The sequence below is a fragment of the Suricata suricatta genome, chromosome 12 (assembly GCF_006229205.1).
Source record: "Suricata suricatta isolate VVHF042 chromosome 12, meerkat_22Aug2017_6uvM2_HiC, whole genome shotgun sequence".
Lineage (NCBI taxonomy): Eukaryota > Metazoa > Chordata > Mammalia > Carnivora > Herpestidae > Suricata > Suricata suricatta.
This window is the reverse complement of record NC_043711.1, coordinates 50,246,715-50,274,649: the sequence shown is the minus strand read 5'-3', so window position 1 is coordinate 50,274,649 and position 27,935 is coordinate 50,246,715. Positions and strand designations below refer to the sequence as shown.

The window sequence follows — 27,935 nt, the reverse complement described above, 5'->3', positions numbered from 1 at the left end:
TGAGAGTTGAGGAAGACTACGTGAGTGCCCAGGGCAGCCCTAGACAATGAGATGAAGGGGCGCACTGTGGGGGGTGCCAGGCAGCCCTAGACAATGAGATGAAGGGGCGCACTGTGGGGGGTGCCAGGGAGAACTCTTCTGGGAAGCAGAGTTGGTGCCAACGCTGACTCTCCTCGACCTTCAGTTAGCGTGTAGCTGGTAGGATCAAAAGAAACTTAATGGAAGGATTCTCAGTTCATAGTTCTGCAAACCTGAGCAACATTGCCATGTATTGGTGTGGTGTCAGTGTCCTGCCTTAGAGGGAAAGTTTGTAAGGCGGTACAGTGATTTTTTGGAGGGAATTTGTAGCCTCTTGAAGCGAGAGAAGAAACAGGCTGATTACTGCTGTTGTCACCCCCAGGTTGGAAAGCAGCTCCTAACACAGGGACTGGAGACCAGGAAAGCTTTGTTTGAAAATCAGAGAATGCGGCACCAAGAGAAAGCATGAAATTGGCATTTTTAACATTTACCCTTCTTATTTTATCTGAATTTTTATGACATTTATTTCCACACCATATTTGAATGTCGATGGAAGTGAAATCTTTATTTTCTCCTTTATCTTCTCTAATGGTGGCGAGTGGGTGAACCAGATGCCGCCATCCTGGGTCCCAGTGGTTGATTCCAGGCTGTGGGGCGGCCCAGTGGGTATGTGCCCGGGCTTCGCAGTCAGACCTAGGTTTGACCTCTGGTTTCCCACTGTGTGACTTTGGGCAAGTCATTTTCTCAGTTTCCTGTTTCATGTGTAAATTGGGCATATTGTTAGTACCTAAGTGGTCTTAAGGATTAAAAGGAAGGAAAGATTAAGAAGTTTACTCAGATATGGGGTCCTTAATGAATTGTATGAATTAATTGTAGCTGCCCTGATGATCAATAATTGGGTAAAGAACTGGACCGGAGAAGTAGAGTCCTAATGTGGGGTGTTAAGAGAATAGGGACAAATTGGAATATATCCCAAACTCAACACTTGAATTTTCACATTTACCCAGTGAAGTCTTTATGACTTCTTGAACACCGCAGAATAGTAGTCACCACTCTGTTTAAAGCAGTTATCATATTGGGGCACCTGGGTGGCTCAGTCGGTTAAGCGTCTGACTTCCGCTCAGGTCATGATCTTATGGTTTGTGGGTTCGAGTCCTGCATCAGGCTCTGTGCTGACAGCTAGCTCAGAGCCTGGAGCCTGTCTTCAGATTCTGTGTCTCCGTCTCTCTCTGACCCTCCCCTGTTCACACACTCTCTCTCTCAAAAATAAATAAAAAACATTAAAAAAGAATATGGTAGACCTATATTCTTTAAAAAAAAAAAAAAGGCAGTATCATATTCTGGGTGGGAAGTTTTGTTTTTCTTAAAAGGACCTGAACTTATAAATGCAAATGTTAGTGTGCCTTGCATTTTTTCCCCCACAGAATTTGCAAAGTTCTGAAACATAACCCAAACATGATTTGGGAAATAAGCTTTAGGGATCTATAGGAAGTTTTCTGAGTATCTTTATTATCAGTAAATTATTGGTTCCTTGAAAATGGATTTGGTTTTTAAAAACTAGACATCATTTATTTGGTGCCATCGCTGGGGCATAAGATTGGATGTGGCGATATATCACATTTGGTCAAGTGAACTCTGGAAGCAGTTTCCAGAGAGGAGTGCTAGAAGGTTTGCTCCTTGGCTATTTAAAGTTCAGTGACCCCTCCTGAGCGTCACCGCGGCAGGGCCAGCACCAACAACCCGAATGAGGACTAGTAATAAATGTTGTCTTGGAATCTCAAAAAATAAAAATAAAAAAATAAAGTTCAGTGACTAATTGCACATATGAATTATGATGTGGTGGTTGAGTCACCTCATTTTTTTATAATTACTCCTCCCAGTTACCCCCTTCCCTCCCCTGAAGGTGTTAAAGAAGTCCACCTTTCATTGTATCCTTCCTGAATTCTGCATTTAAAGTAGACAGAGGAGGAGCTCCTGGCCAGCTCACTCAGGGGAGCATGTGACTCTTGATCTCAGAGTTGTGAGTTCAAGCCCTACACTGGGTGTAGAGGTGACTTAAATAAATCAATAAAGTTTAAAAAAAAATAAAGTGGGCAGGGGATATACTTTGCCTTGGTAAACTCAACACCCCAATCTCCTCATGTCCCAACGAGAGGGAAACAGAATGGTGTGAGGAATTGTATCCACTTTGCATATACGTTCATAAAGGCTGATTGAGAAGTGGAACCTGTTTTCTAACTTAGATTCCAAGACCCTTGCTTGCTTTCCTTATTTCCTTCCTTCTTTCTTCTCTTTCTTTCACTATGACTTTCAAAAGACTAGCATGTGCCTTTTAAATAAAAACATTCTGGTGAATTTACTTCATTAATTGTGTCTTGCTCACCTTTCTACAAATTCCTGCTTTCTGGGTTCACACGGAAAGGTGAATTTGTTCAGCTTTAATTACAGGAATAGTTTTCATTGTTCTGTAAATAAAAATGCTGCCACTCTGCTCTGTCACGGAATCTCAGTTTAAAATTCGAACTATTATGAAAATAATTTAGTTGTAATCCAGTACAATTTTTAAAACCCAGAGTATGAAGCCTGGGTGTCTCGGTTGGTTAAGCATCTGACTCTTGATTTTGGCTCAGGTCATGATCCCAGGGTCGCAGGACAAGCCCCTTATCAGGCTGCATGGAGCCTGCTTAAGATTCTCTCCCTTCCCTCCTCCCTCTCTCTCTCTGTCCCCCTCTGTCCCCTCCCCCATAGCACATGCCCTCTCTCAAAAAAAAAAAAAAAAAATCTCTTTTAGGGGAGCCTGAGTGGATCAGTCAGTTAAGCAACCGACTCTTGATTTTGACTCAGGTCATGATTTTGACTCAGTTCAGGAGATTGAGCCCTGGGTTGGGCTCCATGCTGACAGTGCAAAACCTGCTTGGGATTCTCTCTCTCTCCCTCTCTCTGCCCCTCCCCTTGCTCACACTCACATGCATGAATGCTCTCTCACAATAAGGAAAACATCTTTTAAAAGCAGGGCAATCTTTATTAATTGTATAAATTCTTGTACTGCAGCAAGTGGAAATATGCTTTAAAAAATAGTCATATTAACCACAGTTTAACCCATGTAGAAATCCCTAGAATCTTCTAACGGTAGGAAGTCCTGAGCTGCCCCTCTGCTGGCATACAGCACACTCAGCACCCGCCGCTGCCCTTAGGAGGGTTTGCCTCTTCCTCAGGGCAGTCAGCCACGTAAAAGCCACGCTCCTCTATCGCCCGGTAGAGTGTGATGTACTTGGAAGCCTTCCTCGTCCTTGGAACCACGTACTTCTCCGTGAACTCACCCTTGTCCAGGTGCCCCTTGCCTTCCGTGGTCAGAACGCAGTTAATGAACGTGAGGGTGTAACTGTAGCAGTTGTGATGGTCTTCTTCATACCTTACAAGACACAGATGTTGAAGAGGGAAGGCTTAGATTTAAAAGCTGTTCAGGGGGCGCCTGGGTGGCTCAGTCAGTTAAGAATCTGCCTTTAGCTCAGGTCATGATCTCAGTTTGTGAGTTCAAGCCCCTCATCGGCCCTGTGCTGACAGCTCAGACCCTGGAGCCTGCTTCAACTTCTGTGTCTCCCTCTCTCTCTATCCCTCCCCTAATCACACTCAAAAATAAATAAACAATAAACATTTTTTAAAAATTAAAAAGGCTGCTTAGGAACAGGCAGTGAAGCTGCTGAAGGACTTGGCGACGCTTGAAATTGGGCTCTCAGTGCACTGGACCCCTATGCGTGCCCGACCCCTTGGTGACAGAGCTCCCAGAGGTGCAATTCCGAGGGATGCTTGGCAGTTTGGGTCATGCTCACTTGCAACTTTGGTAAGATAGGAGTGGACATGGCTACATCTGCAGACTCACACTGCCAACTTGGGGAGCTGACGTTCTAGAGATGGAGTTCCACTTCCCAGTGTCTAAACTTTAAGGGAAGCCTCAAAACAATTTAGCTTCACAGGTATACTATATATCTAAAGTATTGAGGGAGTAAAAAATTGAGAAAAAAATTTCGAATTTGCTAAATCAAAAATAATGTGTTAGATATTTTTACAGTTTAAACATTTAAGAATTGTCAAGAGAACAGAATGGCTCTTGCTTGGGGTGCCTGGCTGGCTCAGTGGGTTAAGCATCTGACTTCAGCTCAGGTCATGATCTCACGGTTTATGAGTTCAAGCCCTCCTTCCCCCCCCACCCCCTGCCGGGTGGGCTCTGTGCTGACAGTGCAGATCTTGGAGCTGCTTCAGATTCTGTCTCCCTCTTTCTCTGCCCCTTACCTGCTTGTGCTCTGTCTCTCTCTCTCAAAAATAAATACGCATTTTAAAAAATGGTTTTTGCTATACATACTAAATGTTAAGTATATAAAATATCTAGTCCAATAACTGGAATACTAAGTTGTGGTCCTTTTGGTTCTTAAGATGCTGTGATTCTGGGGCTCCTGGGGGGCTCAGCTGGTTGAGTGCCCGATATTGGCTCAGGTCATGATCTCATGGTTCATGGGTTTGAGCCCATCAGGCTCGCTGTTGTTGGTGCAGAACCCACTTTGAATCCTCTGTCCCCCTGTCTGCCCCTCCCCCACTTACATGTTCTCTCTCTCCCTCAAAAATGAATAAACATTTATTTTTAAAAAGATGCTATGATTCCGTTGTGTAAATGTACACTGGCTCACCTGTGCAGGAAACCCAAAGTAATTCAGCCCCTGTGTAAACTTTGTTACAGGTATGACGATCTTGGTACAGGCTTAAGATCCCTCTGAGCGGGGGTCATACCTGCATGGCGAATGAGTGGGTGGTCCCCGCAGCCCCATACCTCTGAGGCAGCCAGGCTCCCGAGGTGGAGAAGTCTTCCAGGTACTTGTCCCACTGATCCATCAGTCCAAACATGCCAGGCTGCACTAAGGGGATGCTTACACTCTGCTCCCACCCTGCTTCGTCTCGCTGGACCCCGTGCACGGTGTAATTATACACAACCCCTGCAACCAGAACTGGAGTCACGCGGAAGCCTAAGGGGAAACGCACCTCTGCTTAGACCCCTGTGGGTTCAGAGGCTGAGCTCCCGGGGGAACACCACATAACCGAAACCCTGGTTGTGCTTTCTGGTCACTGTCGAAGAGCAGTAGACCGAGGGAGGCCCTTGAATCTCCTGCAGGATCAAGCCGGGGAGGCAGCCCCCCATCTGACAGGTTAGAGAGGTTGCCTCGAGTCAGGGAGGACCAGGGGCTGTGGGGCCTCTCCCTCCCCAGCGCCCAGCAAAGCATCTCTTTCAGGGAAGCCTGGTTCTTGCTCCACCTGTTCTTCTGCGCAGTCAGGTTGCCCCCAGGAAATGGAGACAATAGATGCCACGATAATCATCTCCAAATACTTTTTGTTCAAGTTTTCTATTTACAGATGGGACTATCTTCTTTCCCTACATCTGCAATAAATCTCCCCTGGTGGAATGGGCAGTAAATTTGCTCATGTGGGTAGATCTGAGTTCAGAAGTCCAGTCCTGGGCTTCTGTTCACCGGTCAGTTTCTCCCACCTTGAGGTGGAGAAAGGCTGCTGTCAACCTTGACTTGTGAGGCCTGTGATCACAGCCTCACCTGCCTGGCTTCACGCCCCGTCCCCAGGCCCACAGCCCCCTGTGACTGGGGTACCAGGCCCTTTTCCTGCAGACTGGACGTTCTGGCTTCAGGGCCTCTGAGCTGTGCCCTCAGAGCTAAGTCTGAACAAACGAACTATTTTGTTTAAATGTGCCTTTTTTTTTTTTAAGTGAACCTATCAGATGCCCAAGAGACCAGGAGACTGTCCTTTCTTTAAAAAACCAATAAAACAGGCTTTCTCTTGGTTGAGAAAACATTAAAGAGCTATCAAATGTTTAGCATTGTCAGTAGTACTAAGTCACTGTAAAGTATTTCTCTCGTGGGGTTAGCATCGCCCACCTAATGGGGCTGTATGAGCACCCAGGGAAAAGAGGAATTCCCTAATTAAATGTTGTCATGATCAATTTCCTCTAGAAATCCCACTCTCCCCTAACTAGATATTGTGGGGACGTTTGAAGCTTAAAAAAAAAAATCAGTGAGGGTGCACTCACCATTCGTGTTGGTTATTCCAACGTGAAGGTCAGACCTTCCATCATACTCCCTGAAAGAAACAAATTTTGTGTTTTCTCTCATTTGCACATGACTGGTGTTAAGGGTCCGTGTTTAAGGTAGGAGAGTGATCGTGGCTGGTGCCAAAACTTACCATCAGTGGCCACGTGAGTGGAAGCACTGTTCCAAAACTGGTTGAGCCAAGAGCACATGTGAGGTAGAAAATACTCCTCCAGCCCTCAGCGGGATTTTCTTGCCCGCCCCCCTCACTAAATGCAGTGTGCTGGAGGACCAGTCCTGCTGGAGCATAAAGTCAGCTTGACTCTTGTCTGCCCAGCCGAGGGGCACCCCAGGCGGTCAAGGAGCTCCTCATTCTTTCCGCCTTGTAGGTGAGCTTACAGGCTGACCAGGGAGAGGATCCTGAGTGCATCTCAGTGACCTCTACCTTCAAAACTAAAGTAGTGTCTTTTGGGCTCTATAGCCTGCAGCCACACCCACTTTTCCTGGACAGCCCTTATTTCCTGAAACTACTCTTTACTGAGGCTTCATTAAATCTATGATTCCACATGATTTAACCTTCATATACAACCTCAGGCCCTCACTTAACTAGCACTAGGACGTTAGCAAGTCACTTTCTGTCTCTGATCTCAGTTTCCTTATCTAGAAAATTGGAATATCATAAACCAGCAAGCTGGTTGTACAAATAAAATACGTGTCGAGTGCCTGCCATATACAACTGTCAAATAAATCAGAGGTTATTGTTGACTCCGTTGGTAAGCGTCCGACTTCAGCTCAGGTCATGATCTCACGGTCTGTGGGCTGAAGCCCTGCATCAGGTTCTGTGCTGACAGTTCAGAGCCTGGGACCTGCTTCAGATTCTGTGTCTCTTTCTTCCTCTTTGCCCTGCTCATGCTCTCTCTCTCTCTCTCTCTCTCTCTCTCTCTCAAATAAACATTAAAAACATTTTAACACATAAATCAGAGGTTATTGTTAAATGATAAAGCTCCTTCATCAGACCGCAGGTTCCTCATTAAAGCAAGCAGTCTGAGGCTTTAAAATGACTGAGCACACAAATGGCTGCCCCACCTTCCGAGCCGAGCGGTCCCCCAGGTCAGCTCACTGCAGCCACTTTGAGGTTTTTGAGACCCTGTGGGTTCAGAGGATGAGAATGAAGCTGGGCAACACGGTACCAGTCTGCACTCACCCTATGATCTACCCAAAGATCGCTGCAGGATGATGTCACTGCACTTTGTTTCCTGCCTAAGTCCTAGGTCTTCCCCGGACCCCCATCCTTCAGTTATTTCTCAGTTTGTGCAACAAATGTTAATCGATGTGAACTGTGGGCCTGTCATTGGAAGCGAAAGGCTAGTAGCACAACAGAAAATAAGACTGACAAGGTCTCTGCCCTTTTGGAGTTTGCTTGCTTCCAGAGAAGACCTTTTAGTTTAAGAAGTTTTTAATAGATGAGTGCTCTGAAGGGGAAAAACTACAGAATGTTACGGAAGCATGTCATATGGGCAGTGGCAGGGCCGTCTCTCTCCATACAACTCCTTTGTACAAATTAAGAAAAAGTTTCCCTTTTTCCTGCAGATGCAGCTCTGCCCAGCATGTTTGGCCTTTCTAGGTGTAGTGTGTACTGAGTTTTAGAACCCAAAACTACTTTGGCAAAGCACCTTTGTGCAGTCTACAACCTGTACAAACGTATGTGGCAGCCCTGAGAGATCTTAACTTAGTTTGATGAGAATCTCACTGATTTCTTTGGGTCATTGAAGGTTCTCTTTTACAAAGTAGGTGAAATTGTCTCAAGGTCGATAGTGGGAGTCAGTCCTGAGAGTTTTGAAATTGGATGAGAGAGAAAGGAACAGACTAGAAGTTGACCTTAGAAGGTCTGGTGGGCAGGGGACTACTTGGAGTTCTGAAGATCCTGGCCTGAGAAGATGGGAGGGTGCTGCTTAAACACCACCACCTGCCTTCTGCCAACGCTAAGGAAGGCCAGGTCCATCAGTATTGCTACCACATTGCAGAGTAAATAAATTTGGCCTCTTTGGAGCCAACCTGAAAGCCTGTCATGTTCTGGAGAGCAGGGCTGTGGCTCATTCACTGTGACATCCCTAGCATTTCCCACACACAGATGCTTGGTAAGGATTTGTGAATGAATCAATGTTATGGTGAATGAATTCTCAATTTTAATCACTTTATTCAAAAGCCTTCAGAATCCAGCCAGTTAATTCTCCAGGTTAGCATGCATGAGGGGATCTTAAGAAACATTTTGGGCTTCCTGATTTAGATATGGGAAATGAAGTTTCCGCCAGTTACATTCTGGACGGAGTATGAAAAGGAGCATGGTAGCTCAGCTTTGTGACTGGGGCCTGGGCCATGTGTGTGTCTGCCTTGTCACTGCCCCTCACCACCCTGCAAGGTAGGCGGGACCCTCATTTTGCGGATGAGGAACAGAGACTCCAGAGGGTCTGGAGCGGGTCTGAAAACAGGGTAGGAATTAGGGGGCTTTGTAGCACCATGGCCTGCACTATTCTCTCTGTACCACTGACCTCCAGGAAGGGTCAGGGGTACAAAACTGCATACTTTGGTTCATTTCATCCACATAAGGACAGAAAGGAAATCAAATAAGGAAGTTAGTACGCAGGGAAATGAATATACAATTCCAACCGTCTTATCCCAAACCAGCGCTCTTGAGGGCACATGCGTATTGGCGGGGGGGAGATTCAAGAAGGCTAGGCTGTCTCCGCCTTAGGTCACAGTGACGCTCATGAACACGCTTCCTAAAGCACGTGCTGTCATTCCATGGCATCCGTGCTCTCGACACCTGGCTCATGCTGGGCCACGACTAGTTCCATTCGTAAACGCTGCAGGGACACTAAGGGAGTAAGGTCCTTTCTTTTGATTTCTGAAACCTTTCTCAAAGGCAGGTGGCATCACAACTGAGGCAGACCAGCTGTGGTCTTCAGTTTAACTCACCACCGCACAGAATAGTCTTAGTCTATACATGGCCGTTCTTCAGGCTTTTGTATGTGGTACCTGTTTGTCACAGAAATTACAGGCTAACTCGAAGTAAAGGAATTATTTTGACTGAAGTAGCTGCTGGGTCACTTTCACTAAGTTAGCCTCTTAGCAAAAAAATCTATGGTTAAAAGCTCCAATCTATCAGTTTTCCTCTCTTAAGATTGATTAAGCAGGTTTGACTTTCACATATTATATATTCTGGCACTTACTGCTCTAGGAAAGGACATACACCATCTATCTTTATGAAATGAGTAGATCTCCATTTTAGGATTTAATGCCAAAACACTGGCGAGATTATCCACCAAGACTCACACTGGATAGTTAGAAAGTTGTAGTGACTATGACACAAATGGAAAAGTTGACAGAATTCAATGTAACACGTAAAAAACACTGTACCTGAGAAACGTCCCTTGAGTCGGTCTGAGGAGGAAGGAACATTGTTCTTGATGCCCATTGGTAAACGGATTGGAGATGCTCACAGGTGCTTCCTCCAGCTTCCTCGAGCCCATGACTTGCTGGCAGAGGGGGCAGCACTGGGGCACGCTGAAGCTGTAGATGGATTTCTTACAGTGGTTGAATTTAATTAAAGGCTTTCCGGCCTCTGCAGGGGGCATGGCTTTCCCCTCCTGGGCAACCAGCGGAGGTTTCCGGAGACTTCCTTTTCCTAGTTACCTGGCTGGCCTACGTGCGCCTCCCGAGGAATCTGATCAACAATGACGTCATTCTGATTGACGGCTTCGGAAGCCAAACCAAATAGGATTAACCCGTTACCAGACTGCCCCATAAACTGGTGTCTTAAAGAGCTAGTTTTCTTTTGTCCTCGCTTACAAAGGTTCTTTCCTTTGTCCTGCTTACCGAGGTTCTTTCTAGCCTAGTACGTTCTGCAGCTGTAGACAGGCAGCTCCTACTCATCCCTTAAAGCCCTACTTTTCTGTGAAATTTTCTTCACTTCTTCGAGTGGTCCCTTGCATTGGTCGACTGGATTCCTGCTTCTACGTGGGCTCTCATATTTGATTAGTCAGTCATTAGCCTGTGAGCTTCTCGGAGTTATGGACCCACATGTATTTTTGTGTTTCTGGAATAAGTTATATTGTTTTGTTGTTGGACAAATACATGAATGAAACACTTGGAGGCTGTTTTCCTTTGATGTTTTATATTGTAGAAGTAATCTTGCTCATAAAAAATTAACAGCACAGTTAGAAAGGATAGTGGTTACCTTAGGTAGGGGGTACTGACTGGGGGAAGGTATGAGGGAGTTTGGGGGATCTGGAGTTGTTCGGATTCATGATCAGGTTTGATTGTATGAGAGTTTATGAGCAGAGAAACTGCACAAAAATGTAAGAAAAAGAGGTAATGTCTTCTGTTCTACCATAGCATTTTTCCACTCACTAAATCCAGTTCCCTGAGAAAACGATGGCACGTTAAATGAAAATTTCCACATAATTTTTTAAAATCCCAGTGTCGTTATACAGCATACATTTGGAATGTGTGTATTTTTCTCATTTTGGAAATGTAGCTACAGTATCAGGAATACAGGTCCAGCTAGTCCTTTCAGACGACTGCGCAAGACTCCATAGTTGGGTTGCACCACGCGGCAGGGGGTGGGTGGGGGCGTTCTTTTAAGTAATCTACGCACACCGGGCGGGGCTTGAGTTCACAGCCCGGGGATGGAGAGTCATGCGCTCTGCCGACTGAGGCAGCAGGGCGCCCTGCACCACACTTTATTTAGCCAAACCCATGGTTCCAGAAAAAAGCAATGGCAGGGGGAAGACCCAGAGAGAAGGTATCATGGCAGGGAAAGTCGCTTCGGAAAAGCATTTCCTAGCATACATTTAAGTAAATTACAGTATGTTAAAATGCATAGTGTTAATATGAAAATGATCATATGACTCACAGAACTTTCAAGACCTCAGAAATCATTTCACCCAGCTTCTGTTGTTACAGTGAAGGCAGACAGGCTATGGCTAGCTGCCCAGCTCCGTGACCAAGGTCTGAGATTGTTCATTATTAATATAAACCACGCAGCTCTTGCTCCAGTGTTTGAGTGACCGAGTTATTTTCAACTGAGAATATATTCATCTTCGTGACAGCAATACCAAGAGGTATTTTTAATCTTAAGAAAAGGAACTGATAAACATGTTTAATACACTAACGTTCTCTTTTTTAAAAAAATAAATATAGGCATTTAAAATCATTTTTTACCTTATTTTCTCCACTTCTGAAAAATCTTATGGTAAAAATAAAACATAAATACAGATGATTACCCAAAACAAATGTATGGTTTAATGACATACTTTACCGTGAGCCCCTTGTAAGTATCACTCACGTCAAGAACCAGAACTTTTCCAGCCATCTCAGAAGCCCCTCCCATGTCCAGCCTCCTCTCTTCCTCTAAAAGTGACCCCTACCCTCACTTGTACAGTAATCACAACTTGTGTTTCATTTTGGTTTCCTCACCCAAGTGTGCATCCATAGATATTGTGACTTAGTCTTATCCATTTATGTTTTTTATATATTTTATTTATTTTAGAGAGAGAGAGAGACAGCATGAGCAGGGGAGGGTCAGAGACAAAAGGAGATACAGAATCCAAAGACAGGCTCCAGGCTCCGAGCCTGCTGGCAGCACAGAGCCTGACACAGGGCTCGAACCCACGAACCGTGAGATCATGACCTGAGTCGAACCGGACGCTGAACCGACTGAGCCACCCAGGCACCCCAGTCCTATCCATTTAAGCATTTGGGGTATGTGTTTTAAGTTTTGGTTCCGTTTCCTTCCCTTGATTTTTCTCATCATATATCTGTGAAGCATCCAAATCATGGGACCCGTAGCATCTCCTGCAGCCTGCGGTTGCTGACTCCTTCCTCAGGCTTCTGCCCTCTGTACATCCTTCAGATTCGCAGCTGGTTCCAGAGCCTGGATCAGAGCGAGATCCGGTCCTCTTGGCAAGACTGTACGTGGTGGTGTGTTCTCTCACCAGAGGCACATCATATCCAGTCTTCACTCTTTTGGGATGTTAGTCTGCATTAATCTCAGTGCCTAGAGATCCATTCATTCACTGGAAGTGGTGCAGTGATGTTTTTCTAAGTCTATCATGCTGTTTTCCTACATTAGCTGGAATAATTGCATGAGGAGACGATTCCCCTCAGCTATTACTTATTTATGCAGGGGTACAGGTTTACTGGAAAGATTGGATATGTGCCTCATCCCTTATTCACATTTCAAGATAATGAGGACATCTCTGATATACTCAGAAAGTGCCCAGTTGGTTTCATAGCTTTATTCTAGTGTCAGTTAATGAACTCTTAGATATAAACATATTGGCTGGCTTTTAACCGAGTGCATTTTTTACTCTTATTGAAGTTCAGATTGTCCCATTTTGGCCTCTTCGGTTGGCTTCCTAGTCCTTTTCACTTGAACCTAGTAGTCTCTATGACTTCCTTACTATCTATTCCATCAAGATGTTCCAGGTTCATGTCAGACCTTGCCCTGAACCCAGACCTGGAATCAGCCATTTCTCTAAGAAGCCCCGATTTCTTTCTTTCGGTGGGAAACGGTATTTCTTTTTTTTTTTTTTTACACTTTAAATACCTTATAATTTTATTTGTCAATTATACATCAATTACTTAAAGAAAAATAAAATGAACAACAACAGCAAAAATAAAATTTCTCAGGGTGGTAAGAAACCAAGTACGTCCCGGGACATCTACGCTAAGGGTTAATGGATCTTAGTTCTAAGTACTCTACTTTGCATGCAGCTCAATTTCTTTCCATGTTTGTTAAATGGTTCTTTTCTTTTTTCTTTTTTCTTTTTTTCTTTCTTTATTTATAGTTTATTGGCAAGTTGGTGGGAAATGGTATTTCAAGAGTACAGTCTGCCCACTAAGGATGTACTGGTTATTCATTTTTCCACTTTTTCAATGAGCAGAACAGGATAAAAAAAAAATGCATCCTCACATGCACGCACACAAAGATAAAATACTTCATGAGTTCATACTGCTGTTGTTTTTAAGTGTATTTATTTTGAGAGAGAGAACACAAGTAAGTAAAAGAGGGGCAGAGAGAGAAGGAAAGAGAGAATCCCAAGCAGGCTCCACACTGTCAGTGCAGGGCCTGATGCGGGACTTGAACCCACAAACTGTGAGATCATGACCTGAGTCAAAGTCAAGAGTGGGACACTTCACCAACTGAGCCACCCAGGCACTACTGCACTGCTGTTGCTAATTCACACTCAGGACCGCAGGGGTTCTACTTACCCTCTTCTATATTATACGCCCATTTCTTTTCTTCCCCACTGAAGGATAGAGAGGATTAATGAATTAGAATGTTCCATAATCATTTGCTAATTCCGCTTTACACATACAACAGTCTGGGAATAAAAGTAGTAATATACCACCTCTGATTATGATTACTAAATAGAGTTAAGTGTTGTTTTTGCATATTCTTTCCTCATCTTCATTGTTTAAATGGTGTTTTTAGAGGCACCTTGGTGGCTCGGTTGGTTAAGCATCTGACTCTTGATTTCTGCTCATGGACATGAGATCAAGCCCCATGTTGGGCTCCATGCTGAGTGTGGAGCCTGCCTAAGATTCTCTCTCTCCCTCTGCCCCTCCCCCACTCACACGCATGCTCTCTGTCTCTCTCTCTCAAAAAATAACTAATATATGTACATATATAAACACGTGTGTGTGTGTGTAACATATATATGTATGTTGGTTCTATAGCTTCGGGGTCAGAGCATCTACCATCGTAAACAGTAACCCCCTTTAATCCTCACTGAGGCTTAGTTCTACACACAAACTAATATTTACTGGTCACTATTTGTATTTTCATCACTCTCCAGTGATTATGGTTGTCTGAAGTTCCTTCTCTAAAAGATTCCTTAGGGCTTACAGGAAGTTTTTGCATGTTGATAACAATTTATCTCTGTTCTTTGTACTTGGAAGGTCAATTTTTCTAGATGCAAAATCCTTGGCTAACATTTTCTTTAATGTATCATTGCATTTTCTTCTGGCATAATGCACTGCTGTCTGAACGCCTGATGACAAACTCGTCTTCTTTCTCTCATAAGTCATGTGTTCTTTTTTGCCAATATGGCCGGATGGTTTTTCTTTCTTTTTAAGATCAATGCTTTCATTACAGTATGTCTTTTTTTTTTTTTAACGTTTATTCATTTTTGAGAGACAGAGCGCAATCAGGAGAGGAGCAGAGAGAGAGGGAGACACAGACTCCGAAGCAGGCTCCAGGCTCTGAGCTGATAGCTCAGAGCCTGACTCAGGGCTCGAACTCACAGCCGTGAGATCATGATCTGAACTGAAGGCTGCTGCTCAACCAACTTAGCCATCAGGTGTCCCTACAATATGTCTAGCTGTTGGGTTTTGGCATTGATTTACTCATGTTTGTGTTTTTTTAATATCTTGTTTCACATTTTTTTTTTGGGAAAATTTTCATAAATTATAATTTTGACTATTTTTTTCTGTTTCCTTCCTTTTGGCTTTCTTCAATAAATTCTGTTATCTATGTGTTGTATCCCTTTGCCTACCTTCAGGATTTCTCACTTTTTCTAAAAATGGAGATAAAATATACTCACCATAAAATTCACCTATTTAAAGTGTGCAGTTCAGGTGTGCCTGGGTGACTTCAGTTGGTTAAGCGGCTGACTCTTGATTGCCACTCAGGTGATGATCTCACCGTTCATGAAACTGAGTCCTGTGTAGGCTCTGCAGTGACAGCATGGAACCTGCTTGGGATTCTTTGTCTCCTATCTCTCTGCCCCTCCCCCCAAAATGCATGCATGTGTGTTTTCTCTCTAAAAATAAATAAACAATAAAAAAAATAAAGTATATGAGGGCACCTGAGTCAGTTAAGTGTCCAACTTCAACTCAGGTCATGATCTCATGGCTCATGAGTTCGATCCCCGCATCAATCTCTGTGCTGACAGCTCAGAGCCTGGAGCCTGCTTCAGATTCTGTGTCTCCTTCTCTCTCTGCCCCTCCCCTACTTGTGCTCTGTCTCTCTCTTTCAAAAATAAATAGACGTTAAAAATACATACATACACACATATATAAAGTGTACAGTTCAGTGGTTTTTACCTAACCTAAGTTTAGAACACTTGCATCACCCCAAAAAGAAAGCTCCTGCCTATTTGTAGTCACTTTCTATCCCCCACTCCTCAAAGCTCTTGGCAACAAGTAGTCAGCTTTCTGTCTATGGATTTGTCTAACTGGACATTTCATATAAATGGAATCATACAATGTGGTCTTTTGTAATTTGACTTCTTTCACTTAGCCTCAAGTTTTCAAAGTTCACCAATGTTGTAGCATGTATCCATTTTTTAGAATAGTACACTACATGTATAGGCCACATTTTATGTATCCATCCATCAGTTAGTTGATGGACATTTGGGTTGTTTCCACTTTTTGGCTATTATGAGTAATGCTGCTATAAAAAAATTTCATACTCATGTACAAGTTTTTATGTAGATATATGTTTTCGGTTACTTTGGTTATATACCTAGGATGGGATTTCTGGGTCACATGGTAATTCTATGTTTAACATTCTGAAGACCACCAAACATTTTTCTCAAAATGGCTGCATCATTTTCCATGCCCATCAGCAATTTGAGGGTTCCGATTTCTCCATATCACCAACACTGGCTATTTTCTGGATTTTTTATTTTCACCATCTTAGTGGGTTTGAAGTGATACCTCTTCAACTAGTGATGTTGAACATCATTTCATATGCCTATTGGCCATTTGTATGTATTCTTTGGAGTGATGTTTATACAAATCTTGTAATTAAAAATTAATATTGTGTTGTATTTTTATTTTTGATTCATAAGAGTTCTTTATATATTATGGGTATACATTCTATATATTTTAAATATTGCCTTTTCATTTTCATGATGGTTCTACTTGAGACAGATTTTTTAATTATTTTCATTAAAGTAAAATTTTTCTGCTTCTTCTTTATTTTAAAGTTTATTGATTTATTCTGAGACAGAGACAGCACAAGTAGGGGAGGGGCAGAAAGAGAATCCCAAGCAGGCTCCATGCTACCAGCGCATAGCCCAATGTGGGGCTCAAACCCACGAAGCCATGAGATCATGACCTGAGCCAAAACCAAGAGTCGGACACTCAACTGACTGAGCCACCCAGGCACCCCAATCTTTCTTCTTTTGTCGCTTATGCTTTTGGTGTCCCATCTAAGATTTCATTGCCTAATCCAAGGTCCTGAAGATTTATGCCTTTGTTTTCTTCTGAGTTTTATAGTGTCAGATCTTACATGTAGGTTCCTGATGATGCATTTTGAGTTAATTTTTGTATTTGATGTGAGGTAGAGTCTAATTTCAGTCCTTTTGCATATGGATATCCAGTTTTCCCCAAATTATTTGGTGAAAATACTATTCTTTTCTGTTGAGTGGTTTTAGTACCCTTTCTAAGAATTCACTGAAAAGCAACATACAAAATGGGGAAAGTATTTACAAATCATATATCTAATAAGGGTTAATAAATATACCCAAAATATATAAAGAACTCATACAACTCAATAGCAAACCAAAACAAACAAAACCACCAAACAGTCTGATTTAAAATGGGCAGAAGAACTGTATAAACATTTTTCCAAATAAGACATGCAGATGGCCAACAGGTACATGATCATTAGGGAAATACAAATCAAAACCACAATGAGATATCACTTCACACCTGACCATCATCAAATGACTATCATCAGAAGGATAAGAAGACATAAGTATTGGTAAGGATGTAAAGAAATGGGAACCCTTGTGGGTTGCAATCACTGTTGTAAGTCAGTGTAGCCACTATAGAAAACAGTATGAAGGTTCCTCCAGAAATTAAAAAATACAACTACCAAATGATCCAGGAATTGTACTGCTGAGTGTATAGCCAAACAAAATGAAAACAAGATATCAAAGTGACATCTTCACTGCCATGTTCATTGTAGCATTATTTATAAGAGCCAAGATATAGAAACATCTTAAGTGTCAATCAACAGATAAATGGATACAGGAAATGTGGTATATAGATATACAATGGAATATTATTCAGCCATGAAAAAGAAGGACACCTTGCAATTTGTAACACAGTAGATGGACCTTGAAGGCATTATGTTAAGTAAAATGAGCCAGACAGAAAAAGATAAATACTGCATGTTATCACTTGCATGTGGAATAAAAAAAAAAAAGTCTAACTCGTAGAAACAGAGTAGAAAAAGTGGTTGTGATTGCAAGGAGTAGGATGGATGGGGGAAATAGGGAGAGGTTGGTAAAACGGTACAAACTTTTAGCTATAAGATGAACAAGGTCTGGGGGTGCCTCGGTGGCTTGGTTGGTTAAGTGTCCTACTCTTGATTTTTGCTTTTGTGATCTCACAGTTCGTGGCTTCCAGCCTCAGGTCGGGCTCCATGCTGACAGTGTGGAGCCTGCTTGGGATTTTCTCTCTCTCTCTCTCTCTCTCTCTCTCTGCCCCTCACCCACTCACTCTCTCTCTGTCTCTCTCTTTTTCAAAATAAATAAAATTTAAAAGATGAACAGGTTTAGGAATGTAATGTAAAACGTGGTGATTATAGTTGATAACAATGTATTATATAACTAACATTTCCTAACAGAATAAAACTAAAATGTTCTCACACACAAAAGGTAAACATGTGAGGTGATGTGTTAATTAAACAGATGATGGAAATGCTTTCACAATGTATGCATATATCAAATCACCATGATATACACTTGAAATCTTTTTACAGTTTTGTCAATTATACCTCAATAAAGCAGGGGAAAAACACAAAAATTAATAGACCATAGATGTGAGGGTTTATTTCTGGACTCTTGAATCTATTTCATTGATTTCTATGTCTATCTGTATGCCAGTACCATACTGTCTAGAATGATGTAGTTTTCTAGTAAATTTTAAAATTGGGACATGTGAGTCCTCCAAATTTATTCTTCTTTTTCAAGAATGTTTATAAAAGAGAGCTCTTTTCCAAGAGCTTGTTTGGGTCCTTTGGATTTTCATACAAATGTTATGATCAACTTCTCAATTCATGCAAAACAGCTAGTGGGAAATTTGGTAGGATTGCAGCCATCAGCAATTTATAACAATTATAAATCGTCCAGTTAGTTTATTTGTTCAGGTCTTCTTTAATTTCTTTTGATGATTTTTTAATTTTCAGTGTCCAAATCTCACATGTCTTTGTTAAGTTTATTCCTAAATATTTTGTTTTCAATGCTACTGTAAACTGGAACTGTTTTCTTAATTTCTTCTTCAGATTATTCATTATTTGTGGATAGAAATACAATTGATTTTTGTGTATTGACCCTGTGTCCTGCAACCTGACTGAACTCATTTATTTCCTTACTGTTTTTTTGTGGATTCCTGAGGATTTCCTATATACAAGATCATGTCAGCTGCAGATAAGGATATTTTGACTTCTTCCTTTCCAATCTGAAAAACTTTTATTTCTTTTTCTTGCCTACTGGATGTGACTAGAAACTCCAGTGCAAAATTGACTATAAGTGACAAGAGTGAACATCCTTATCTTTTCCTTCCTGATATTAGAAGGAAATTTCCCAGTCTTAAACCATTAAGTGCAATGTTAACTGTGAGTTTCTGGTAGATGATCTTGTCACATTGAAAAAGTTCCCTTCTTTTCCCAATTTTTTTTTTTTTGCATATTTTTGTCATTAGAGGGTATTGGATTTTTTCAAATGCTTTTTCCACATCTATTAAAATGACCATGTGACTTTTTTTCTTATTCTATTTATATGATTAATTACATTGATAGATTTTTATATGTTGAATCAACCTTGCATTCCTGGAATAAGTCCCACATGGTCATGGTGTATAATCCTTTTTATATGCTGCTGGATTTGGTTTGCTAGTATTTTGTTGAGGATTTTTGTATTTTTGTTAAAGTATATTGATCTTGGGGCACCTGGGTGGCTCAGTAGGTTAAGTGTTAAAATAAAAAACATAAAATATTTAAAAAAAAACAGGGAGGACAGAAACATAAGAGACTCTTAAATACAGAGAACAAACAGAGGGTTAGTAGAGGGGTTGTGGGAGGAAGGACGGGCTAAATGGGTAAGGGGTATTAGGGAATCTACTCGTGAAATCATTGGTTTTTTTTAATTTTTAAAAATGTTTCTTATTTATTTTTGAGAGACAGAGACAGAGCGAGCAGGGGAGGGTCAGAGAGAAAGGGAGATACAGAATCTGAAGCAGGCTCCAGGCTCTTAGCTAGTTGTCAGCACAGAGCCCAACGCGGGGCTCGAACCCACAAACCGTGAGATCATGACCTGAGCCAAAGCCAGACTCTTAACTAACTGAGCCACCCAGGCACCCCTCCTGAAATCATTGTTGCACTATATGCTAACTAACTTGGATGTAAATTTAAAAAAACAATTAGAGAATTCAGTGACTCATTAAAAGGAATAACATCCAAATCATAGGAGACCCAGAAGATGAAGAGAGAGGAAAAGGAGTAGGTTTATGTGAGCAAATCATAGTGGAAAACTTCCCTAACCTGGGGAAGGACACAGACATCAAAATCCAAAAAGCACAGAGAATTCCCATTAGATTCAACAAAACAAACATCAACAAAGCATATAATAGTCAAATTCACAAAATTCACAGACAAGGAAAGAATTATGAAAGCAGCAGGGAGGAAATATTCTTAACCATATAAGGGAATACAGATCAGGTTCACAGCAGATCTGTCCACAGAAACTTGGCAGGCCAGAAAGGAGTGGCAGAATATATTCAATGTGCTGAGTTGGAAAAATATGGAGGCAAGAATTCTTTATCTAGCAAGGCTGTCGTTCAAAATATAAGAATAAATAAAGAGATTTCCAGAAAAACAATGAGCTTGTGACCACCAAACCAGCCCTGCAAGAAATTTTAAGGGGGACTCTCAAGGGGGAGAAAAGATGAAACAAAACAAAAAGACCAAAAACAACAAAGATTAGAAAGGACCAGAGAACACCACCAGAAACTCTAGAGACAACTCTACAGACAACACAATGGAAATAAATTCATATCATTAAGTACCCACTCTAAATGTCAATGGACTAAAGGCTCCAATAAAAAGACATAGGGCAACAGGATTGGTTAAGAAAACAAAATCCATCTACATGTTGTTTACAAAAGACACATTTTAAACATAAGGACACCTGCATATTGAAAGTAAGGGGATGGAGAACCATCTATCATGCTAATGGGCGCCTAAAGAAAGCAGGAGTAACCATGCTTAGACAATCTAGATTTTATTTTTTTAAATTTTTTAAATGTTTTTATTTTATTTTTGATACAGAGAGAGATAGAACATGAGAGGGGAAGGGGCAGAGAGAGAAGGACACAGAACCGGAAGCAGGCTCCAGGCTCTGAGCTAGCTATCAGCACAGAGCCTGATGCGGGGCTCGAACCTATGAATGTGAGATCTGACCTGAGCCGAAGTCGGAGGCTTAACCGACTGAGCCACCCAGGCGCCCCGACAATCTAGATGAAGAAGGGCATTATATCATAATTAAGGGGTCTATCCACCAAGAAGATCTAATAATTGTAAACATTTATGTGCCCAACGTGAAACACCCAAATATATAAATGAATTAATCACAAACATAAAGAGACTCATTGATAATAATACCATAATAGTAGGGGACTTCAACACTCCACTTACAGCAAGAGACAAATCATTTAAACAGAAAATCAACAAGGAGACAATGGATTCAAATGACACACTGGACCAGATGGACTTAACAAATACACTCAGAACATTTCATCCTAAAGCAGCAGAATACACATTTTTCTCCAGTGCCTACAGAACATTTTTCAGAATAGATCACATACTGGGACACAAATCAGTTCACAATTAAGTATAAAGAGATCGAGATCATATCATGTATATTTGAAATCAACCACTAGAAAAAAATTGGGAAGACAACAAATACTTGGAATTAAAGACCATCCTACTGAATAATGAATGGGTTATCTAAGAAACTAAAGAGGAAATTAAAAAGTACATGGAAGCCAATGAAAATGGTAACACAACAGCCCAAAACTTCTGGGTTGTAGCAAAGGCAGTCAGAAGAGAGAAGTATATAACGATCCAGGCCTTCCTAAAAAAGAAAGGTCTCAGATACATAATCTAACCTTACACCTTAAAAAGCTGGAAAAAGAACAGCAAATAAAACCCCAAACCAGAAGAAGACAGGAAATAATAAATATTAGAGCAGAAATAAATGCTATGCAAATTAAAAAAAAGACACCAACAGTAGAACTGATTGATGAAACCAGGAGCTGGTTCTTTGAAAGAATTAACACAACTGAGAAACCTCTAGTCAGTTTATCAAAAAGAAAAAGGAAAGGACCCAAATAAATAACATCAAGAATGAAAGAGGAGAGAGCACAACCAACACTGCAGAAATACAACCAATAATAAGAGAATATTATGAGCAAGTATATCGCAACAAATTTGGAAATCTGGAAGAAATGGACACATTCCTAGAAACATGTAAACTACTAAAACTGAAGCAAGAAGAAATAGAAAATTTGAACAGATCCATAACCAGTAAAGAAATTGAATTCATAATAAAAAAATCTCCAAACAAGCAAGAGTCCAGGGCCAGATGGATTTCCAGGGGAATTCTACCAACATTTAAAGAAGAATTAACACCTATTATTCTGAAGCTGTTCCACAAAAATAGAAATGGAAGGAAAACTTCCAAACTCATTCTATGAGGCCAGGATTAATTACCTTGAGAAGAGGTAAGGAGAAGTATAGACCAATTTCCCTGATGAACATGAACGCAAAAATTCTCTACAAGATACTAGCTAACCAGATCCAACAATACATTAAAAGAATTATTCACCATGATCAAGTGGGATTTATACCTGGGATGCAGGTCTGATTCAAGATCCACAGATCAATCAATGTGTGCATCACATTAATAAAAGAAAGAATAAGAACCACATGATCCTCTCAATAGATGCAGAGAAATCATCTGAGAAAATACAACTTCCTTTCTTGATAAAAACCCTCAAGAAAGTAAGGATAGAAGGATTATACCTTGAGGCACCTTGGTGGCTCAGTCAGTTGGGTGTCCGACTTTGGCTCAGATCATGATGTCACAGCTTGTGGGTTCGAGCCCCGCATCAGGCTCTGTGCTGACAGCTGAGAGCCTGGAGCCTGCTTCGGATTCTGTGTCTCCCTCTCTCTCTGCCCCTCCCCAGCCCACACTGTGTCTCTTCAAAAATAAATAAACATTAAAAACAATAAAAAAATAAAAAAATTCAAACCTTAAGATCATAAAAACCATATATGAAAGACCCACCGTTAATATCATCCACGATGGGGAAAAACTGAGAACTTTTCCCTAAGGTCAGGAATATGACAGAGATCTCAAATCTTGACATGATTGTTCAACATAGTGTTGGAGGTCCTAGCCTCAGTAATCAGACAACACAAAGACATGAAAGGAGTCCAAATCGGCAAGGAAGATGTCAAACTTTCATTCTTCACAGATAGGATACTCTATGTAAAAAACCTAAACATTCTACCTAAAAACTACTAGAACTTATCCATGAATTCAGCAGTCACAGGATATAAAATCAATGCACAGAAATTGGTTGCATTTCTATACAACAATAATGAAGCAGCAGAAAGAGACATCAAAGAATCAATCCCATTTACAATCGCACCAAATACCATAAAATACCTAGGAATAAACCTAACCAACAACGTGAAAAATCTATACACTGAAAACTATAGAAAGCCTATGGAAGAAATGAAAAAAGACACACACAAAAATGGAAAAATAGTCCATGCTCATGGATTGGAAGAACAAATATTGTTAAAATGTTGATACTACCCAAAACAATCTACATATTCAGTGCAATGCCTATCAAAATAACTCCAGAATTCTTCACAGAGCTAGAACAAACAATCCTAAAATGTGTATTGAAGAAGAAAAGACCCTGAATAGCCAAAGCAATCCTGAAAAAGAAAACCAAAACTGGAGGTATCACAATTCCAGATTTCAAGGTGTATTACAAAAGCTGTAAACATCAAGACAGTATGGTGCTGGCACAAAAACAGACATTTAGATAAATGGAACAGAATAGAGAACCCAGAAATGGACCCACAAATGTATGGCCAACTGCTCTTTGACAAAGCAGGGAAGATTATCCAATGTAATAAAGACAGTCTTTTCAGCAAATGGTGTTGGGAAAACTGGACAGAGAAATGCAGAAGAATGAATGCGGGCCACTTTCTTACAGCATACACAAAAATAAACTCAAAATGGATGAAAGACGTAAACATAAGAGAGTAAGCTGTTAAAATCCTATAGAGAAAGCAGGCAAAAACCTGTTTGACCTTGGCCATAGCAACTTCTTACTTGACATGTCTCCAGAGGCAAGGAAAACAAGAGCAAAAATGAACCATCTGGACCTCATCAAGATAAAAATCCTCTGCACGGTGGAGGAAACAATCAGTAAAACTAAAAGGCAACCAACAGAACGGGAGAAGATATTTGCAAACGACAGATCAAATAAAGGGTTAGTATCCAAAATCTATAAGGAACTTATCAAGCTCAACACCCACTCAAAAAACAAATGATCCAGTGAAGAAATGGGCAAAAGTCATGAATAGATATTTTTCCAAAGAAGACATCCAGATGGCCAACAGAATACTCAACATCACTCATCCTTAGGGAAATAGAAATCAAAACCACAATGAAATACCACCTCAATCACACTTGTCAGAATGGTTAAAATTAACAATTCAGGCAACGACAGAGGTTGGCAAGGATGTGGAGAAAGAGGAACCCTTTTGCATTGCTGGTGGGAATGGAAACTGGTGCAGCCCCTCTGGAAAACAATACAGAGGTTCCTCAAAAAATTAAAAATAGAACTACTCTATGACCCAGCAATTGCACTACTAGGCATTTTCCCCAAAGGATACAGGTGTGCTCTTCAAAGGGGCACATGCACCCCAATGTTGATAGCAAAACTATTGACAATAACCAAAGTATGGAAAGAGCCCAAATGTCCATTGACAGATGAATGAATAAAGAAGATGTGGTGTATATATACCTACATACATACATACACATACAATGGAGTATTGCTTGGCAATTAAAAAGAATGAAGTCTTGCCATCTGCAACAACATGGATGGAACTAGAGGGTATTATGCTAAGTTAAACCACAGAAAAACAAATGTCACATGATATCATTCATATATGGAATTTAAGATACAAAACAGATGAACATAAGGGAAGGGAAGCAAAAAGAATACAAAAACATGGAGGGGGGCAAATCATAAGAGACTCTTAAATATAGAGAACGAACTGAGGGCTGCTGGAGGGGTTGTAGGAGGGGGAGGGGCTTAAATGAGTGATGGGCCTTAAAGAAGATACTTGTTGAGGTGAACACTGAGTATTCTTTGTAGCGGATGAATCCCTGGACTCTACTCCTGAAATCATTATTGCGCTATATGCTAACTAACCTGGATGGAAATTTAAAAAATAAATTAAAAATAAACTGTCATGATCAATAAACACTAGGAGAACTTCAGAAACTGCCACAGCTAAGAAGAACCTAAGGAGACATTATTAATAGGTGCAACATAGTATCCTAAATGGATGCTAGAATAGAAAAAGGTATAAACTAAGGAAATTTGAATAAACTGTGGACTTCAGTTAATAATAATGTGTTAATATGGTTTCATTAATGTTGACATATACACTAAGAAGCTAATAATAGGAGAAGTCGGTTGTGAAGTATATGGAAAGTCTATTTACAATTTTCTGTAAATCTAAAACTATTTTAAAATTAAAAGTAGGAAAGCGCGGCGTGAACATGGGGAAGCAAAAGAAAGCAAGAAAGTATGCGACCATGAAGTGAATGCTTAGTCTCAGAGATCAGAGGCTTAAAGAAAAGGATAGATTGAAACCTAAAAAGAAAGAAAAGAAAGATCCCAGTGCACTCAAGGAAAGAGAAGTCCCCCAACATCCTTCCTGCTTGTTCTTCCGATATAACACACAGCCGGGCCCACCTTACCACATCCTGGTTGATACCAACTTTGTTAACTTTTCCGTTAAAGCCAAACTTGATTTAGTACAATCAACGCATGCCAAGTTTATCCCTTGTATAAACTGACTCTGTAATGGCTGAAATTGAGAAACTGGGGCAAAAGTATCGAGTGGCTCTAAGGATGGCGAAGGATCCAAGATTTGAACGATTACCATGCACACACAAAGGAACCTATGCAGATGACTGCTTAGTACAGAGAGTAACTCAGCACAAGTGTTACATTGTGGCCACAGTTGACCAGGACCTTAAACGAAGGATCCGGAAGATCTCTGGAGTTCCCATCATGTACATTTCTAACCATAGGTACAACACTGAGCGGATGCCAGATGATTATGGAGCCCCTCAGCTCTAACACTCTAAAGATAGAGGTCCTGTGCCTTCCTTTACCAACTTTTTCTGTTGCCAGTTCATAGAGCAATACGCCGTAGCATGAATTATTCTCCTTACCCATTTGCTCTGTTATGAGCTGAGTATGGTTAAATACACTCATTTTTTATGTTGTTTTGAAATGGAAAAAAAATTAAATTAATGAAAAGTATATTTTAAAGGGGGAATATTTTCTCAATAAAAGCCAAGAAAATTAATTCTTAGGTGATCTTCAATATAAAAAATACTAAAAGAGTTCTTCTGGCCAAAAAAAAAAAAAAAAGAAATGTGAAATGGTTGAAAGGAATGAAGAATACCAAATTTTAAAACATTTTACAGTATATTGTTGGGTTCAGACATATGCAGAAGAAATATATGACAACAGTAGCATGAAAGTGGAGAGGAGAGTAAATGCAGTTAAGCTGTTGTAGGGTTTTTCCATTTTTTATGAACTGGTAATAGTACTAATTTAAGGTAGACTCTAATAAGTCATAGATGCATAGTGTAATCTCCAGGGTAATCACTACAAGAATTGTTTGTTTGTTGTTTGTTTATTAATGTTTATTTAATCTTGAGAGTGAGAGAGAGGGAGAGAGCAAGAGTGGGTGAGGGGCAGAGAGAGAGAGAATTCTAAGTAGAATCCAGGCTCTGAGATGTCAGCACAAAGCTGGATGTGGGGCTTGAATCAATAAACCATGAGATCATGACCTGAGCTGAAGTCGGAAAATTTAATTGACTGAGCCACCCAGGTGCCCCAAGAATAATTTTTTAAGTTCATTTATTTATTTAAATAATCTCTACACCTGGGGGTTCTGAGTGGGTCAGTTGGTTAGGCAACTGACTCTTGATCTCCGTTCAGGTCTTGATTTCAAGGTCATGAGAGCCTACTTTAAAAAAATAATCTCTGCACCCAATGTGGGGCTGAAACTCACTACCCTAAGATCAAGAGTTGGATGTTCCATGTGCCCCTAAAAGAATAATTTTTTAAAATGTGTAATTAAACATGTGTAACTGGGGGTGGGAGGCATTTGCATGACTCAGTCAGTGAAGCGTCTGACTTCAGCTCGTGTCATGATCTCACAGTTTATGGGCTGTGTCAGGCTCTGTGCTGACAACTCAGAGCCTGGAGCCTGCTTCAGATTCTGTGCCTCCCTCTATCTCAGCCCTGCTTGCACTCTGTCTTTCTCTGTCTCTCAAAAATGAATAAATGTTTAAAAAATATTTTTTGAAGTGTATAACTGGGGTGAGTGTGTAGAAAATCCAAAAGAATGAACAAACAGCCCAGCAAAGTTAATCACGGATTTAGCATGGAGAAAGCAACAACTTATTAGGATATTTTTAAAAATATCATTTACAATAATATTTTTTAAAAACCCTCATCTAGATACCTAGGAGTAAATCTAATAATTGTTGAATACCTATACACTGAAAACTATAAATTTTCCAATATACTCCCAGAATTTCTAAGAGAATTTCAAAAAAATTCTGAATAATTGGAATTATATACCTTGTATATTCATTAGAAGATTTAATATTTTTACATCAAAGTAAAAGAATAACATATGGCTATATATAACAGTATGGATAGATCACATAAACATAATATTGGTCAAATGAAGACAAAAGAGTACATATTGAGTTATATCACTTATATCAAGGTCAAGAACAATTGAAACTAATTTGTGGGGACAGATGAGAACAGTTACCTTTTGGAGGTATTGACCAGGAAGGGGCATAAGTGAGCCCTTTAGGTAATGTTCTTCATCTTGATCTGGTGATGAGTTCATGAGTGTATACACATGTAAAAAATTTATAGAGGCATAGAGGTGTTTTGTGCACTTTAGTCTGTTATTTCTCAATGTTTAAAATTTTTAAAAAGAAAAAAAAATAAAAGCAATGGGAAACCATTGACAGGATTAAAGGTGAGTGACATAATCCTATTTATGTTTTTAAAATGTTCTGGGTGATCACCTACTGGAAGAGGGAGGGAGCATAAGGAGAAAAACCAGGTAAGAAGCTATGGCACGGATCTAGGCAAGAAATAATGGTTGTTTGGAATGGAACCATGAAGACGGAAATGGAGAGAGTGATGTGTAGAACAAAGGCAAAAGAAAAAAATTAAATTTCTCCCCTATTTACAAGTCATCGAGATAGGCAGAGAGACAGGAACTCAACTGCCTTGATGTTAATACCTTGCTCAGGGCGAAAGGGCCATTTTAGCTTAACATTATCCAGCCCCTCCAAGATCCTAAGGTTTTACTAGACAGTAGTAAAATGACCTTTTCCTCATAGCTTGCCCCTCAAGGTTCTGGAAACCTTGCTTCCAAATTCCTTAGAG

The 27,935-nt window shown here is 40.6% G+C and overlaps 1 protein-coding gene and 1 pseudogene across 1 annotated transcript; one reads left to right on the top strand and one right to left on the bottom strand.

Moving 5' to 3' along the window:
* Window positions 1-3,019: 3,019 nt before the first annotated feature.
* MKRN2OS (MKRN2 opposite strand) lies at window positions 3,020-9,831 on the bottom strand. The gene is made up of 4 exons (XM_029917707.1): window positions 9,519-9,831; window positions 6,104-6,153; window positions 4,841-5,003; window positions 3,020-3,430 (listed from the first exon to the last, which is right to left on the bottom strand). Exons 1-4 carry the CDS (start codon window positions 9,734-9,736, stop codon window positions 3,190-3,192), a joined length of 672 nt encoding a protein of 223 aa, XP_029773567.1. The 5' UTR covers window positions 9,737-9,831; the 3' UTR covers window positions 3,020-3,189.
* A 15,166-nt stretch (window positions 9,832-24,997) lies between these two features.
* Window positions 24,998-25,583, top strand: LOC115275526 (annotated as a pseudogene).
* The last annotated feature ends 2,352 nt before the right edge of the window (window positions 25,584-27,935 follow it).

Coding starts and splice junctions, on each gene's coding strand:
- MKRN2OS (XM_029917707.1), bottom strand. CDS start 9,736: ATGCCCCCTGCAGAGGCCGGAAAGCCTTTAATTAAATTCAACCACTGT. Junction 6,154..9,518: donor ACTCAAGGGACGTTTCTCAG/GTACAGTGTTTT, acceptor TGTTTCTTTCAG/GGAGTATGATGGAAGGTCTG. Junction 3,431..4,840: donor GGAGCCTGGCTGCCTCAGAG/GTATGGGGCTGC, acceptor GTGTCTTGTAAG/GTATGAAGAAGACCATCACA.